Source organism: Varanus komodoensis, unplaced genomic scaffold (genome assembly GCF_004798865.1).
Source record: "Varanus komodoensis strain SLA01 unplaced genomic scaffold, ASM479886v1 scaffold8, whole genome shotgun sequence".
NCBI classification, from domain to species: domain Eukaryota; kingdom Metazoa; phylum Chordata; class Lepidosauria; order Squamata; family Varanidae; genus Varanus; species Varanus komodoensis.
In genome coordinates this window covers 21,375,419-21,393,277 of record NW_025336481.1, presented here as the reverse complement: position 1 = coordinate 21,393,277, position 17,859 = coordinate 21,375,419, and the positions used below count along the sequence as shown (strand labels likewise).

General features: G+C 39.9%; 1 protein-coding gene across 3 annotated transcripts in view; it reads left to right on the top strand.

The window, feature by feature from the left end:
• The first annotated feature begins 1,524 nt into the window (after positions 1–1,524).
• UTP20 (UTP20 small subunit processome component) overlaps positions 1,525–17,859 on the top strand; it is a 74,336-nt gene continuing 58,001 nt past the window's right edge. For 2 of the 3 annotated variants that reach the window (XM_044455713.1, XM_044455712.1), the window contains exons 1-12: positions 1,525–1,721; positions 3,246–3,326; positions 4,035–4,101; positions 5,363–5,495; positions 6,210–6,398; positions 8,881–8,962; positions 11,139–11,276; positions 11,742–11,897; positions 12,647–12,793; positions 13,670–13,804; positions 15,216–15,293; positions 17,101–17,279. In XM_044455713.1, the coding sequence (XP_044311648.1) occupies positions 1,677–1,721; positions 3,246–3,326; positions 4,035–4,101; positions 5,363–5,495; positions 6,210–6,398; positions 8,881–8,962; positions 11,139–11,276; positions 11,742–11,897; positions 12,647–12,793; positions 13,670–13,804; positions 15,216–15,293; positions 17,101–17,279 (1,430 nt within the window). In that variant the 5' untranslated portion in view covers positions 1,525–1,676. The remainder of the gene's footprint in view (positions 1,722–3,245; positions 3,327–4,034; positions 4,102–5,362; positions 5,496–6,209; positions 6,399–8,880; positions 8,963–11,138; positions 11,277–11,741; positions 11,898–12,646; positions 12,794–13,669; positions 13,805–15,215; positions 15,294–17,100; positions 17,280–17,859) is intronic. The other variant, XM_044455714.1, reaches the window with a different exon arrangement.

Below are 17,859 nucleotides of genomic sequence, written 5' to 3'. Positions count from 1 at the left end.
CTAGTGAGAAAACCAATCAAAGAAAAACAGAAAATATGCACAAAGACAGAACCATTGATGAGTAGCACAATGACTAGGACAGTTTCTGATATTACTTTTGGACACTTTTTTTCTGTTGGACGTAGATATGGAACATGAAAAAGACTACTGCTAACTGCATGTAGGCAACTGTACTTATGGTTAATTTTGATTAATAAATTAACCCCACCCTACCCCGAGACAGTTCTATGAACACAAAACTAGTATGAAGAATACAGTTCAACAACATAAACTAACAAGTAAAAACAGTATAAAAATCACTACCAGGAAAATGAATGAACTCAACAGGACATAGGCATAGGATTGTCCTTTAAAATAGTTTAAAGACCTAGAAATACAAAGAAGCCTTTAGTTGGCATTGATACGATCAATATCTTTGGAATGCAAAGTGGGGGGGGTACCTTGAGGTGTTTCCAAAAATGATCTTTGTCTACAGGTAAATATTATCTTGGAACATTCAAGACATCTTGGTCCCAAGCTGTACTGGGAGGGAAGCATCAGCATTTTAAACAGTTTATAAGTGGAACCTTACAAAATAATGTCACCCTGTGCCTTCCCGTTCAGCATTCTGCCTACTCCATTGATCCACGGGACAGTCAACTTTCCATGCATACCCAATTCTCATTGGCAGCAAGGTTTGTTATTTGTCTCTGTTTTGGTTTTCGGTTGAATGTAGGACAGACTGCCGGTCCAATCCAAGTTTTGTTACAATCTTAGCTTTTTCCATTCATTTTGATGGGCAATTCTCTGTTCTTTTTAATCACATGCTTCTTTTGAAGAATTTGGGTGCATGCAGATCCCCCCCCCCGGATGTTGTCTTTCCAACAATCTTGTGCAGTAGATTAATCCTCAGTTGTTTACAGTCATTCTTTATTTTTCTTTCTTGTTCTTTAAAAGGAAACCGAGTAGTGATGCTTGAAGGTAGGAATTACTAAGGGTGTAACCCTATGCATATTGGCACATACGCAAAAGCAAGTCCTACGATTTTCAACACCTCAGTCTAGCTGAGGCTTACTGGAAATTGTAGACGTTTCTATCTAAACATGCCTAAGATTGCGGCTTAAACTCTCCTTCCTCCCTCCCTCTCTCTGTATATTTTACAAATAAAACGGCAAGCCTACATACACTCAGCAGGAAGTGAATCTCATCGAATGGAAGAGAACTAAACACTAGGATCAGACCTCCGTGCTATATACTTCTAAAACAAAGATATTTTAGCTGAAAAATAAACATTACAGAAATCCTGGCTTAAGAAGCGACACACAAAACCACTTAAAAGGAAAACAATATTTGGAAAATGCAGAGCAAAGCTACGACCGATGAGTTCTATGCAACAACTACTAGGATTTCTGTCGGAGTTAGCTTCAGTTCATGCTGTTTAATTACAGCGCGCACACAGACAAGTACTTGCAGAAACATTTCCCTGTAAGCACACTTACCCACCCCTTCCCTCTGAGCCGCTCACGTGACGATCATATCCCAGCATCCTTCAGTCAAGATGGCAGCCTCCAGTTTGTAGAATCACATGTGTGTGTGTATGTAGTACCTATTTGGCAAATTGGGTTTAGGTGGTGGCCTGTGTAATATACTGCTTCAACCCACCAAAGCGTAGCTTGTTTTCCCGAATCCCAAAAGAGATGAAGACCAAATCGTCTTCTCACAAGTCTGAGAACACGCACCGGGTAAGATACGGGGGATCCGGTGGCGGGAGGGATCTGAAACCCTGAGCCTTCTGCAAACTCAGTTTAGCGCTTGTGTCCCTGCCGAGAATAGAAGGTGCTTCCGAAGCAACATATCTGATAGCCAGTTATAGATTGTTGGCTGTGAAAAAGCGATTAGAACAGACTAGTACTTAATCAAAGCAGTTGGGGAACAGTACTGTTAGTTTCTTGTGCAATAACTTTGCGGATAATTCTAATTCCTACGAAAAAATGTCGCACCTCATGCCTGGCACTAATACCAAATAGCGACTTTGTGCATAGTATTTTTCTCTTCTGTCTCCCCGCCCCCCCCACGCCAATACGGCTAATAAAACTCTAGCAAAGCTATCGATCTTCTAGCATTGGACACGATCTAGGTGGTAATAAAGAGCTAATCTCTAAAGCATGTCGGTTGCCCTTAAGAAGTAATGTATTCTGTTTGTTAGATCTTAACGTTTTGATGTGTACACAGTACCTGAAGCTTTGGGTAGGTGCAAGATGCTTCTGATACTACAACGAATGAAAGCACAATACCTAGTCACCATCTATTAGAACACTGATCACAGAAGGGCCTTATATGCCTGAAAAAACTCAGGGACTCAGGAGATCGCTCAGTGGCTGATTTTGGGTCAGTCACAGATTCTCAGCACAACTTACCACATAGCGTTGTTGTGAGGGCAAGATTGAGAGGAGGAAGAGAATTATGTAAGCCACTTTTAGTTCCTTGGGAGGAAAAATGGCAGGATCTAAATAAACTCTCATGTTGACATTTCCTACTACTGTGAACTATGTGCTGATTTTTTGACCTTCATACATGAAAATTAAGCTTGCATTGCAACTACTTTAGTTCTGAAGACAAGTAAATAGAATAAATCAAGTTGATTTTAATGGAACTTAGTTTGGAACTGAAATTCATGGGAGATGATTTCATAAAAACATATTTGGAATTAGTTGCAAGGCACTTTATTCTCTCTGATTATTTCCCACCTTCCTGAAATGGAAATGGATGATAGACATTCTAAATTGGTATTAGAGTCTAAGTAAATATTCCTTTCTTGTGGTGGAGTGGTAATAGACATGTGTTCATATGTGGTAGTCCAGTGATCCATTTAATGCAGTGGAGCTTCTGCGCTGATTGCTTGATTGGGGCAAGTTTCTTTGACTGTCATAGTTGGAGAAGGGAACAGGTCTTTTCCCAGAACCATATGGAATAATTCTTATGCTTTCATCACATTGTAAACTGGATGATAAACAATTTTAAATATGGAAGATCCTGTCTGCTATGAAAAATTAAGCTAAAGGGCCTTCATAGATCCCATGACTCCAGAAGAACCTGATTTCACGTAACTGTATTAGCTATGCTATCTTTGTGAGCACCATGTCACATTCTTTTAATGGAAGAACTGCGAAGAGTTTGACCTATTCTCTTTGACAATTTTATTTTAAACACGATCACTTGACGTTTATTGCAAAACAATCCAAGTAACTGTTAGTATTTCTTTGCAGTTTCTCACCTTTTCAGAACGATTAAACAATGTAAATATTGACATTATTCATCGCATTGACAGAACAGGCAGCTATGCTGAGGTAAGACCACTGTAATTGTTTTGAGGTTTTATTGCCATGTTTCTGATAAAGACCTTAACATTTGGAAATGCTCTAATATACACGAGAAATGCCAAGCCTCCCCAGGGATGGGAATAAATTCAGGAGTGAAACAAAAAGATCCTGATAGAAAAGCTACCTGATAGTCCCATTCTTCAGCCGGAAAGATTTCTGCCGCATATATACAAAACAGTCCTGAGGTTTGGAGTTCAGTATTTTGGTGCAGTTGTTACATATGCCAGCCAGTTCCTTTAATATGTCTGTAGCAATCAACATAGAACATCCCAGGATTCAGTCCATACTCAACCCTGAGTAGGTATTGTAGTGTGAATCCACTTGCTGTCTTTCTGCATGAGCAGTGCTGTAGTTCCAATCCAAAGAAGCAATAGAAAGAGATTAATCACTACAGGAGTACTTCAGTTGGCCATCTGATTATAGTATGTGATGATAATTAGCATACTTCCTGCATTTTAGTGATTTTTAGATGCTATAATTATTTGTAGGTAGCTGTTGTAGTTTTGTGGGAATTTGTATATCTCTTTAGTTTAGTTTAGAATTTAATTTAGTCTTAATATAGCATATATTGACATAATATATCAAAATATGAACTTGTCTTATGGAAGCCTATACTTTGGAGAATTGAATTCATATGTAGGTATGTTGACTAATGTACATTCTTGATTTTGCTAGGAGGTTGAAACATATTTTCATGAAGGACTGGAAAAATGGAGAGAGCTGAATCTTACTCGAAACTTTGGTAATTTTTTCTCAAAATATTTTGTATTTGTATTTCTTTTGGGATATGATACACAGGTGATTTTTTAGGTCCTGAGTCAGAAATGTATATGGAGACTAATGGTTTCAGCTGACGTGGCTGTACATTTATGGACAAATTCAACATGGAATGCATCAGATGAACAGGCTGTGCCTTTCCTGTGATATTTTTTGTATAATGTTCAGTGTTAGACTAAAAGATGTATGATGTTTTCAGGGGGACATAATTCTTTTTTTTTTTTTTTTGCTCCAGTGTCTGCAAGTGTCTAAAGAATGGTTCTGCACGGATGTCTAATACCCAGCATTGCAGTTTCAGTTTCAATAAATCATAAAAATCATTCTACTGTATTAGGGATAGGGTGTCAGAAAATATAAATTATTCATTCAATATTCCAAAGCTTTCTTCTGTTTTCAGCTGCAGTTTTTTCTTGTTCCCCAAACTTTTTTTTTCACTTTCTGTGGAAAAACTATTTGACAATGTAACTGGTCATGTCCCCCAACCAAAAGCTTTGCTTGTGCTTTTTCAATAGAGGTTGGCAATTTGTTGCCACCCGGATGTTTTGGCCTGCGGCACATCAGCCCTGACTAGCACAGCCAATGGTGGTCAACTATGGGAGCTGAAGGTCAATCCATCTAGAGGGATCACAAGTTGGTCACACCTGCCTTATTATAATGTGTGTGCATGAACCAAAAAGTATGTGTGTGTGACTGGCAAAGAGATAATGTGAGCTGACTAATGTCTTAAATTCCCACATGCAAAGAGTTCTTTCACTCTTAGAAAAATGTATTTTTTGAATTGTGTTTGGACAGCCTTTCATTGTGCAGATGAGCCATGCTGAGAATTTCTGGCTAGAGAGCTCTTCAAAGGTCCCTACCTTTACCTCTTACATACTTTGATTATATTCCATGGGGGTGTTTTTAATCACCTGCTGACTTTTTAAAGACTCAAGCTTGGGAATCTTACAATTTGAGGAAAAGCTGAAAAGAAAAAGGGATGCATTTTGCAAATTCTTGCTATGCCATAATGTAAATGGAAACTTCATATATGGACAACTGGGGCTACAGTCCTATTCACACCTACTTGGGAGAAAGCCTTATTGAACATAGTGCGGCTTATTTTTGACTATAAGTACACAAAATTGTGCTGCTAATTGTGTTTGGCCAGAGGAGATTAGCTACTGTCTTTGGAGTTTTGTAAAATAGTGATTAAGGTTTATTTCTAAAGTCATTATTTTTTCCCACAGTGACATTCTATAGACAGGTAGTTAACAAATGCCAGTCCTTCAACCAGCTAGTGTATTATCAGAATGACATTGTACAGAACTTGAAAACCCACCTGCAAGTGAAAAACAGTCTTGCTTTTCAACCCCTTTTGGAGTAAGTACATATTGTTGTCATACTTTCTATCTGGGGACAAAACAAAGCCAAGAATGCCTTCATAGTTCTTCAAATCTGAGCTCTTTCTTTTTGCTATCCTAGAGTACTGCATGCACATCTCTTGCAAACTTTATTTTTAAGTGTGCAAGTTGTTTTAAAATGCTTTTGTTACAACTTATCCACACAAGTCTTAAGCATACAATAGTGCTTATATTTTCATGCTATTTGGGGTGTGTATTAATAACTGCTGAGAATAAAATATTTTAACTTTTCTGTCACAAAGTCAGTCTCTTTGCTTAGCAAATAGACACAGCTTGTAACTGTGTTTCCCTTGTTTTGTTGCAAAAAACTTTCGAGTCATGCACATACTTGAGGCCAAACATTACTGGACTGGTAAATTAAAGGTTGTGTTCATGCTTGGCCCCTTGGTCTTTTGGGTGGCTTTGGGTAGTTCACTGTTTCTCAGACCCTCTTTCTAAAGTGGAGATGATACTAGTTATACCTGCTTCTCAGGATTTTTTGAGGTAGTGTTACCTGCAAGGAACTTCAGGGATTTGTTAGGCCATAAAATGCAGCGCATAAGTGCATTAAAAGTGAGCACACCATAGGACAGTGAGATGTTTTCCAGAGATACATGTAACCACTGTTGGATGTGGGTATTTAAATGATAATGTGCTATCATTTGACATTTTCCTGCTCTGTTTTTGAACTTAGCTTGGTGGTACAGTTGGCTCGTGATCTCCAGACAGATTTCTATCCTCATTTTCAAGACTTTTTTTTGACCATTACAAGATTGCTGGATACCCAAGACACAGAACTACTAGAATGGGCTTTCACCTCTCTTTCTTATCTTTACAAATACTTGTGGAGGCTGATGGTAAAAGACATGTCCAATATTTATGGGTAAGCATTTTCATCTGTCTAAAATTATCTGGAGGGTGCCAATGCAAAAATCTTTGTAACTGCATCATTTCTATGCTATTTCTGGGGGCTGAACTGAATGGCCTTTTAACAGTGGAATCACTTATGGGTTTGATTCTGTGAATATAAAGTGCAGTAGATTACTTACCCACTTGTACATTTATTGAAAAGAAAAAAAATACTAATTTAAAGTGCAGTAATGCAAGGATAGGATCTGATCCCGATGATGGTTATTACTGACGTGTAGCTGTGTATATTATTTGATTTTGAATAAGCGCCAAATGTGCTAATAGCCGCAGAATTCTGTTATGTAATAATCTTGGCTTTGATTTGCAGTTTAGTAGAATCTGTTACGCAAGCTTGTTTGGTTTCTATAGTATATGTAGGATGTCAGATTTAGCCTTTCTTTATGTAACAACCAAGTTTAATTCAGTATGGATTTTATAAAATCACAGTATACTCAGGCCTCTTATTTAAACAGTTATTTAACCATGCCTTACAACATAGGATGTGGCTGATTCCAGAGCAACCATGTGGGCGGGGCTGGGGAGGTTGACAGCTCTGTGGAGCTTGTAGCTAAGAATATCCAGGGTGGCTGTAATGGCTGTAGGTAAGCAGGCTATGCTCTCTTAGCTGCAATCTGCATAATTCTCCACCCTGCTTTTAAGCTGGGAGCACTCCTTGCAGCTTAAAGGTCCTGTGAGTAGGACAAGCTTGGAGGCTTGTCTTGTGTCTCAAGGTGCATATCCTCTGAGGCCAGTTCCTCCCTGCCCATCCTTTAGGCCTCAAGCAGTTTGCTTTATCTTTACCCTTGGGATGGGGAAGGTGCATCTAGGATCTGAGATTCCCAGCCCATTTCATAGTCCCACATCATCCAGCTTGGATTTTGGGCAGTGGGGGGCTTATCTTCATCCCTCGCCAACACTGAAATGCAGCAAATTACAGGTGTGCAGTTCAGTTGGAACTTGCTTTTATCCAGTAGCAGGATTTTCCTTGTGATGTAAATTGCAGGTATGGGGGACTCAATCCAGATTGTTCAGGAGGATATCTGCAGGTTGGACAGGTACCAACCAGGTGTTGTCTTGGAACAGAGAGCAGCAGCATTAGATCATAGGAGAGGATCCTCCAGCCCAGGGACCTGATTCAGCTTGTGGAAGTTCCATAGCTAGCTCTTGGAGCCGTTCAGCCAAGACTGAACCCTTGGATGGATCCAAGCTGCTATCTCCAATCTGAGATTGGGGATAATGTTGGAAGTGTGACTGATGGAAAGTTCATATGGTACTGGGAGGAGTAGCTGCTGTTGCCAGTTTTGGCTGAACCTGTTCCGGTAGTGTCTGCCATCCCCTTGGGGATGGAATGCACCTCCTGAAGCTGGGGATTCATAATTGATTTCATCCTTCAAGCAATATGATGTGCTACATGCATTTACTGTAGGAGGTTGCATGGCCATCTTAGTCAGGCCTTTGTTGGGTACAGTCATCGGCATAAGGGAGGCAGCACAACTATAGCCAAATTGCTCAAGCAGCCTGTAGTGTGAGGTCATTAGCTGTAACTGGCAGCAGCAAAATGAAAGTTCATCCCCATCAGACAAGTGCAGTTTGCTTCCAGTGCAGGGCAGATTTCACAAGAATGTCAAGTTGAAGATGTGCCTCTTTCCCAATATATGCATCTGTACAGTTCTTGAAATCTTATGACTGGACAGTACGATTTGGAGGCAGTTGCAGGAGCTTAAAGTCCCACTTAATATATAAGTTGAAATAAGAATGGCAACAAATAAATGAATTTAATAAATATTTTATTGATGAATAAATAATTTCAGTGACTTTGCAGCCTGCAGGACTTTTTGAAGGCTGTGTTGGCTCTAATTTTAGTTTTGTTTTATCGACAAGTTGTTTTAATCCTGTTCTCATATGTTTTCTATCAAACCTCTTTTCAGTTTGCTTTGATCCTTGTTGTAAGCTGCCCTGAGAACTTGGTATTAGGGCTGTATGTTAGTGCTTAAAAGAAAGAAATGAATCCTGTGCCTTCCCATGAGCCTAGATGCACAAGCAGCTGCTTTCCGCAGAATCAAACCGCTGGTCCATCCAGCTCTGTATTGCCAGTACTAACTGACAGTCACTGTCCAGGATTTCAGCCAAGACTTGTACATAGCAATGTCTGAGACTGAACCTGGAGCCACTTGCATGCAAAGTATATTTTGTGTTATTGAGCTGAGGTCCTGCCTAAATCAAAATCAATATGCCTTTCAGAGACTTGCCTTCCAGATGTTTTGGACAATGAATCTAATAAACCCCAGCTAGCATGGCTGATGATCAAGGAGAATCAGAGGTGCAGTCCAAAATATCTGGAGAGCTTCTAGTTTCCTGCCATTAGATGATGGATTCTGTTAAATATCGTTGAAGGGATGAGTTAATTCTGTCTGGTTTTTATTCTTTCATTCGTACATCTAAACATTGTATTTCAGATTGTACAGCACCTTGTTGGCCCACCACAAAGAGCACATCAGGAACTTTGCAGCAGAAAGCTTCACCTTCCTCATGAGGAAGGTAGGTGACACTCAGAACAATGGCTATCAGGAAGTGAGATTGCCTGTTTTTCAGGTCCAGTTGACTATTGTTTGTTAATGCAACTGGGAGGGTTGGAAGGTATCTCTTGCTTTTAGAAAATATCTTTTATCCATTCGGCTCAGTGAACCAATGAAGTTGTCTTATCTTGATTTGTGATCATTAGTTCATTTCAGTATTCTCTGCATTGGTTGGCAGCTGTGGTCCTCCCCATCACGTGCATTAGCCTCTAAATGGAGATGCTGAGGGGTTGATCCTAGATGTTCTGCACACAAGGCAGGTGCTCCACCATGGCTCTTCCCAGTGCATAAAATGTTCTGAGAGAAGGAGGTTCAGATGCAGCTTTTAATGAAAGATTTGTTGGGTGGCTCAGCTGCTAACCTGTAAAATAGTCCTAAGTTTTGCAACCTGTTCAAATTGCTTCAGATACACCATTCCTTATAACCAACCAGTAATTGTGATATCCATATTAAAGATACATGTTTGTCCAAAGAGTGTAGTGCAGAGGGCTCCAACATGGTGCCTATGGCTCTTCTCTTCTCACCTTTCCCCCTTCCAGAAGAAAGAAAGAAAGCAAGCGAGCTTGCAAAAAATAATAGGAAAATACTAAGGCAGTTGTCGTTGGTCTTTTTCTCCATTCTATTACTTTGGTTTGCTATTTCTTTCTTCTGCCTAGCTTTGCTTTTTCTGCCCTACCATGTTAGTTTGCAATTTCTCCATCCCTCCAGCCTCTAGTCTTGCTTGCTCACTTCCCTCTATGCCTTTACTTTGCTCTTTCTCCCTCCCTCCTAAGCTTCAGTCCCCCAACCCCCACACACCTCCTTAGCTCACCTTTGACTAGTTATGCTGCCATGGCAGCCACAACGTTGCTAGCCACATCTTTTGTAGGAACCATTTTGTGGGCATGCCTACAGCAGTGTTTCAACCTCCCCAGTGCATCCAGAGGTCAAAGAAGGTTGGACACTCTTGTTCTAGTACATTCATGCCTGAACTAGGATTTGAATCAAGGATCTCTAACTCATGCATTGAATCAGTATGCTACCTGAGCTCTGTGCTGACCTGCTTCACAGGGTTCTTATAGGATCATATTAATTATTCTCCTGCGAATTAAATTGCATTAATTTTTGTTTTTGGTAGAAATACTATTTCCCCTCTGGTCTCACAGGCCTTGAAGGAGATCTTAAAGTTTTACTGTTGAACATTTATGGAGAGAGACTCAGGGCTTGGCATATGTTCCACATCTTAGCCTGTTAGTAGAGGTTCCTAGGTATCTACTTCTGCTTAGATGCTACAAAGACCAAAGCCTTAGTGTTCCTAGTAACTGTAGTGCTATTTCCAGCTGCACAGCAACAGAAAGGTGGAACATCAGGGGAGGCATAGCTTTAGCTTTTGTGTTAGCTTACTAGTCCAACACTGCACAATTTCTCCTGAAAAGCACAGATATTTGAAATACATTGGGAATTCTGATGATCAATTCACAAACAAATCCTTTTGGACCTCTTGACTTGGTCTTTTCCCCTTAATATAGCACACTTCTTAACGTATAGTGGTCAAGATGCCATTTAATCCTAAGGACATTTTAGGCAGGCAATGATCTTGGGTAAGCCTGGTTTCTACTTTGTTCTAACAACATGCTTGCTCATGGAGGCTGAACTGTTTGCATTTTTAGACTTACCTAAACAAGTAGCTTTTTGAAAAAGGCTTGCCCACATGCTGACAGCAATCACACCAGTGTACAGCCCCACTAACCCATTGTTTTTACTGCATAATTACCATCAAGCCACACAGCAAGTCTGCGGGACAGAAGACATGCAAAGCATACAGTGAATGAACTGTATACTTTGGTGCCGTCTCATAACACTTTCTGGGAGGTAGGGATCACTTTTGAACCTGCTTTGTCTCTTAAACTGCTGTACCTGTTGTGACATCAGGAGATACTCTTAGCGCTTGAGAAATAGAAGAGAATGCCTATATAACTAAAAAGAAAGCTGTAATTTGACATTCTGCTTTCTTTAGTTCATTTATGTAAATTGTAGTGCCAATACAGAGTTGAGAGGGACTATTGGACAGGTAAGAAGACTGCCAGGAATTTTTAATTGTCTTTCAGTGTGGTACTGATGAATTAAATATACTTTCTTCCTCTGAATTCATTTCGTAGGTTTCTGATCAAAATGGTCTTTTAAATATAATGTTCCTTGACCTGGGAGAGCATCCAGAAAAAGTGGAAGGTGTTGGTCAATTAATTTTTGAAATGTGCAAAGGCGTTAGGAACATGTTCCATTCCTGTGCAGAAAAGGTAAATTTTTAAAGTGTATTAAGCTTATGGAAAGCTAAAAATTATATAGGACCTGGTTCACTAACTGTGATTTCTGACTTCTCTGGGTGATAGATCTAGGTACTTTACTGTAGAAATATTTGAAGTAGCTCTTCTGGATCTTATTTTCTATTTTGAAATGACTTAATCAGCAAGTACTTGGTATGGTTTCTATGAGAGGAATGCTTACCTATATAACTTTTTGGATTCAAAGTACCACAATCACATAGAAATAATCTTGTATAGAGTATCCAATTATGGTGATGCTAAAAACAGTTTCAAACTTAAAATGTTTCAGTCTGTTTGTGAGGCAGTCGTTCTGTCTAAAAGCTGGTTCCAGCTCTTGGGTGGTAGTTGTTGTTAATGAAGACATGAGTTAATAATGAAAATTTAAGGATTAAAATGTTTCAATATCACATTTAAAGATGCATGTAATTATTTGCACAGGTTATAATGCTAATTCTGAAAAAGATGGGACCAGTTACGGAAACAGAAGTGACCCTTTCTTGGATCTCTGTTGGAGAAGCTTTCAAACACATGGCACAGTCAGCTGTTAGAGCCATAAGCAAGGATCACTTTGATGTCTTTTTCAGATGTTTGCAAGTGAGTTGTAGTCATCTGGAATAAAAACATTCTTCCATCTCTTAGCCTGATAACTATCATAATGTTTTGCAGGAGGTGGGAATAGTTTCTGAAAACCTCATGGCAAGTCCTGTGTTTCAAGACAGGAGCCATCTAGGACTATTTTTCTTTCTCCAGTTTTGGCAACAGTGCAATGACTTGTGTCTTTGGGGTTGCCTTCTAGTGATGCATTGGACTGGAGGTCAAAGGGAAAGGCCACAAAACCTAAACCCTACAATCATATGTTAGCTTTAAGCTCTTACTGATGGTAGCCAAGCCATAGGGGAGCCAAGCATTTCAACCTTATAGAATGGAGGAAAAGCTGCACGAAGGCTGAGGCAGAACCAGGACAAGTGGCCATGATCCTGGCCCTGAGGTTCAACATGCTTGTCTAGTATGTATTCCTGGAGCAAGATTTGAGTTGGTTTTACCAAAGTTGCTCTGTTATATAGTCACGGACAAAACTCTCTCACTCCTTTTTAATGGGGGTATATAAGGAACATAAGGACCTATAAACATTTTATTTTTGTCCAAGACACAAGAAATTATCTTGTTTTTTTTTTAACCGTTCCTGAAGAACAGCAGTTTGTGTGCTCTGAGTAAGGGGGCAAAAAAGTATAAGGTTACAACTTATGGAACCATGTGGTCTTCAGAGATCCTTTTGACTGCTTTAAAAAAAAAAACCTCTGGGGTTGTTCAACTTTTGGGTGCAAAACTTTTGTTTAAAACAGGAATCAATACTCAAGCTACAAGGAAAGGTAACCAAGGATAACTGCTGTGAAGCTTCTGAGCAAATTGAAAGGGTGTTGCAAGTGTATTTGACCATTGCAGAGTATGCACGTGGCTCCAAAATTGTACAGGCTGAAGAAGTTTGCAAGGTGGGTCAAGCATTTTTTCTGTTAAGGTGGGTCATGCACATCTGTTATGTGAAAGGATATCAAGCAAGATGGGCCATAGCCTCGTCTGGCTTTATCTGAGGTTATAACAAGAAGTTGAGTCTAATGATGGAAGCGGCTGAGCTAAGAGTGAAATTTGTTTCTCATTTCCAGCAACTTCTGCAGAACTGGGATCCCATTTCTTATGATAACAGTGACCCTTTTCATTATATTGTTGTGCCATATCAGAGATACTGTTCCAAAAGGGAGAATATTTGAAGGAAAGGAATGAGGGATCTAGGAATTCTAGGGGCAGTTGTAGCTCTGAATGTGATCAAATATAGAATTTGGTCTCAGATGCAGGTGCTTTTCCAGTGAGTTAGAATTTTCATGTGAACAACAACAAAATGTTTTAGCTTTCATTGCTTCTACTGTCAACATGAAAGAAAATGAAGGACTACAGCAATCTTCCAGCTCCCAAATCTTCCACATATATCTTGAACCATTTGGGCATCAAAACAGATCATTACAGTTCTAGGAAATTTATGTAACTTTGCCAGACTTCCCTGATTTATTCCCATAACCGAGAATTTTTTAAAAAAATCAAAATTTCAAAGTCTCCCTATGGAAAAGTCAGTAGATTTACATTTATCCCAGGACCTTCAAGCATCTAAAAAATTCTGGGACATGATTCCAGAATATTAAAGTATTTGAGTCTCATTGTTAGTTTATGGAAGTTCATTTTTTCTTCTGCAATGTTCATGCGTAATGGGAAATAAGAGTATAGTATTGGGCACATTTTTGTGCCCAAATTCCAGACATTTTCTGCATGAACTTCCTAGAATGTTTTTAAGTGTTCTCCATACTTTTATTCCACAGACATTAACAAAAATGATAGAAACACCTCTTCTCTCTGTGGCCTGTTGTGATACCCTGCTCAAAGTTATTTGTGTTTTGCTTCTTGATGAAAATGTCATATTGCCTGATTCTTTGGCCAAAGAAACAGTTGAAAAGGTAACAAAGTGTTCGACTAGACCAGTTAATTTGTTATGAACATATTTTTAAAAACATGAGTGCTGACATGCTTTTTTTTTTTTACTGGTAACTGTGTCCCACTTTCAAGTAGTACAGTCTCAACTAATTCACACATTTCTCATTTTCTAATAAATGCATGCAAGGTAGTTCATTGATCCTGTACAATATTTATCTTGTGAGCTGCCCCGAGGCTTTGTTGCGATGGGGGCAGCATAGAAATGTTTTAAATAAATAAATAAATATTTTGGAGAAAAGAACAAACCTCTTTAGAAAGGTACAAATGAGCCTAATTGACATCACTAATCTTTTCCCATCTAGGCAGATGAAGTGCTCAGTTCAATATAGTAAAATAAAACCTTTTGCTATAGACAGAGAATTATGGCCAGAGATTGAATCTGTGTTGTGGCTTAAGAGCATTATTGCAGCCTAGCATCCCAGCCAGGTGTTGCAAGTTTCCTTCTTAACATGTTTATAACCACTTACACCAGGGGATGCAGGTGGCGCAGTGGTTTAAATTGCTGTGCTGCTAGGCTGGTTGATTGAAAGGTTGCCGGTTCAAGTCTGCACAACAGGGTGAGTTCCCGTTGATCTGTCCCAGCTCCTGTCAGCCTTGCAGTTAGAAAGCGTGTAAATGCAAGTAGATAAAAAGGTACCACTTTGGTGGGCAGGTAACAGCATTCCGTGCACTTTGGTGTTTAGTCATGCCGGCCACATGACCAAGGAGACTGTCTGTAGACAAATGCTGGCTCCCTTGGCTAGGAAATGGAGATGAGCACTAGAGTCAGGCATGACAAGACTTTAATGTCAAGGGGAAACCTTTACCTTTTAACCACTTACACATCAATATTTGCTTTTCGGCGCCAGGCAAAGACCTTTTAACTGTTAATTTATTATTATTTATAGATTTGAATAGCCGAGATGGTACAAGTTTTTAAGTTATTGATTGTATTTTTATGTTTATGGATGTTGTGAGCCGCCCTGAGGCTTTGTTGCAATGGGGGTGGCATAGAAATGTTTTAAATAAATAAATAATAAATATCAATATGTGAGGTGGGGAAGACATAGTACTAGGAGACAGGCTTTTCATGCAGATGCCTGCAAGGCACTCTGATAGTGTAACTGGGTTAGACTTCTGTTTGAGAACATCTAGTTAGAGTGTATGTTATTGAACAAGATGTAACAATCTTTGAGTACCAATGGTACGATGTACATAAGTGGTCTCATTGTGGTCCTACTTAGAAACTTGGTTATCTCCAGTTCCCCAGTGATAATGTTGGTGTATGACACTGCAGTCAGTACTGGAAAGATACGACTGGTATTAATTGGAAACAAGTGACATTTTTTGGATTAGGTCTGGACTAGGTCTAAGTCTACTTTCCACTTGCAATAGGTCTTCAAAGGCAGATTTGAAAGACGTTCTATTTTGGATTTTTCTAAATCTATGTTCCTGTTGAATCAGTTTGAAAGGGTAAGCAAAGTTTTCATTACTTTCCATGTTGAGGGATAGAAATGAGTATGGAGAAATACTACTGCAGTTATTAACTCTGAAAACTACTGACATTGACGAAGACATAGACCTTGACTTTGTTCAGATGGCATGATAACCTGCCATTGTTTGTTAGCATAGATGGGTTTTCCCATCCTGTGAACACAGTGAGATTGTTGCCAAACAATCCATACTGAGAACCCATGGGTATTCTAGGGTTGTCATCCATGGTGGGCTATCATGTTGTGAGAACTTGGATGATGTGACCTATAGTAGGTGAGCCCAACATTCAGTGAGCCACTTGGAAAAAGTGGCAAAAATCCCTTGTCACTCTTGATAAGTTGCTGCTGGGTGAACCTCATGGACAGCAGCCTCCAAAGTGCACAAGTGCCATGGAACGGCCATCCTTGCCAGCAGTTTGGGAATATGCTTCTCCAGCCATTGGTGCTGCCACATTGGTGCAGCCCCATATTTGAAGCAGTGCCAATAAGCAGATTAGGTAACCTGCCTCATGTTTCAGAGGTTAGCAGGAAGTGGTGATGCCTCATCAGGGCCTCCAAATCCTCCCTGTTGTGTTTCAGGAAATAAGTCGTATTTACTTTATGGGGACAATTGGCCCTGAAACAACAGTCAACCTTGAGCCTTTGCAGGGGCAATGTGCAGAGCACAACTTCCTGTATGAAGGTAGTGAGCACTGCCCTGAATGATGTTCGTATTGACACTGTTGTACTTCAGGGCATGAGCCCTGTTTGTGCATAGAGACTGTCTGACGGCCAAAGTAAGCTGAAATCAGTTTGTGAAGATGGGTCTGTGTGTGTGTGTGGGGGGGGGGGAGAGAGCGCGCGAGGAAAGGGGTTCAAAGTACACATGATAAGCCTGATTTCCTGCTGAGTTCATTGAGGGTACTTTGCAAAACAACCAACTCACCATGGCTTATTGGCATGGGGTTGCGTGGTATGCCAGCTCCTCAGCCCTTAACCCTTGTGATCTTTTCTTGATCATTCATGTTATCTAACTTTGCTGTGAATTTACTCCATTTTTTATGTCTGAGTTAATATTATGAATTTCACTTGATGATGATAGCTGTTCCATTCTTGGAAGACTTACTTGGACATAAAGTGCAAACTTGGGTTTCATGTATATTATCCTAATAAACTATATTATCCTGTAATTATGCCTGCAGTAGAAATTTGAATTGATGTATTTCTCATGGATACCTCATAAAACTTAGTTACTTATTTGTAATGAGTCAGAGTGTGTGGTTTTGAATGTTCAGCATCAAGATCATGATTACATCTTATACATTCTACATTTTATAACGTTTTCTTAGCTTTGCAGCAAATACCTTGCCTCAACTGCTTTTGGAGGGAGGATGCTGTTTATTGGGGGAGGGATTTGGTGAAATGTTTTCATGGAGGCAGCGTGATGGGGGAACAAGGATAAAGCAAGAATAAAGGAGGATTTCTTGTATGGGAAGTAGCAGATAGTAGGGAAGTTATGGTGACTGAAATGTATCTGGAATATTGAAATCTGACACAAAGGCCTAAGAATGTCACTTGGAGAAAGGATATTTTACTTATAATGTATTTTCAAGACTCCTTTTTTATCCAGAGGGCCCCTAAATATGTGACTTAGGACAATGGCTGTACATTCCAATCCATACTATAGCTTTTTTATTCAATGTGTGTGTGAATGGCGGGTAGTAGGGAGGCAAATATGAAAGATCAAAATATTGAACCCCTTGTCTGAGCTGGAATCACTTATAAAAACTTGATCTTTTCTTTTTCAGCAATTTCTTCCCAGTCTCCTTGAGTACGTTCAGCACTGCATCTGTGGGGACGATGCTGTAGCGCAGGAGGAAGCTTTGGCACTTTTGGCTAAACTCATCCTAGAGAAAGCAGAACCTCCTTCCATTGGCTCAATGGCATTTGAGAAGTATCCTCTGGTTTTTACAGAGATGGCAAAAGGGTATGTGTGTTAGGGTTCTTTTCTGAGCTATATTTGGAAGCATGTCATTCTTGTAGTGTTGTTGAGGCTTTCAGGGAAGCTTAGTTGGTGTGGCTAGCGATTTGTTTTAAGGTTCAGCAAGGCTATTTTAATTGTTTGTATTGATTGGGCAATCTACCAGAAGGAAAGGAAGCAAGTTGACTGAAAACATGTGAGTTGAGCTGTATCCTTGCTCTGTCCTTGAGTCTCAGCTTTGTGCACAAGCCATTCTTCTTTCAAACCGAAGAATTCTGTGGTAGGAATAATCTCTGCAGCAGCACATCAGATTGTCACATGTCAGTTGGTCCCAGGAAACATTGGATTGCCCCAAAACATTGTTCTGACCTTAGAAGGGACAATTAGAGATCTGCCCCCAACCCTTGCGGCCAGCCTGGAAAGAACCAAACCAACAGTCCTACCTTCCTCTAAGGTAGGAAAAACAATGTTAGATGAGGAGGAAAGGGGCACTGCAGTGTGCAGGGAGAGGAGATCAGAAAGGTCATGATACAAAATGGCCTACATGTCTTCCAGCCTTCTTTCCTCTGCCTCCAAAGCTCCCTTG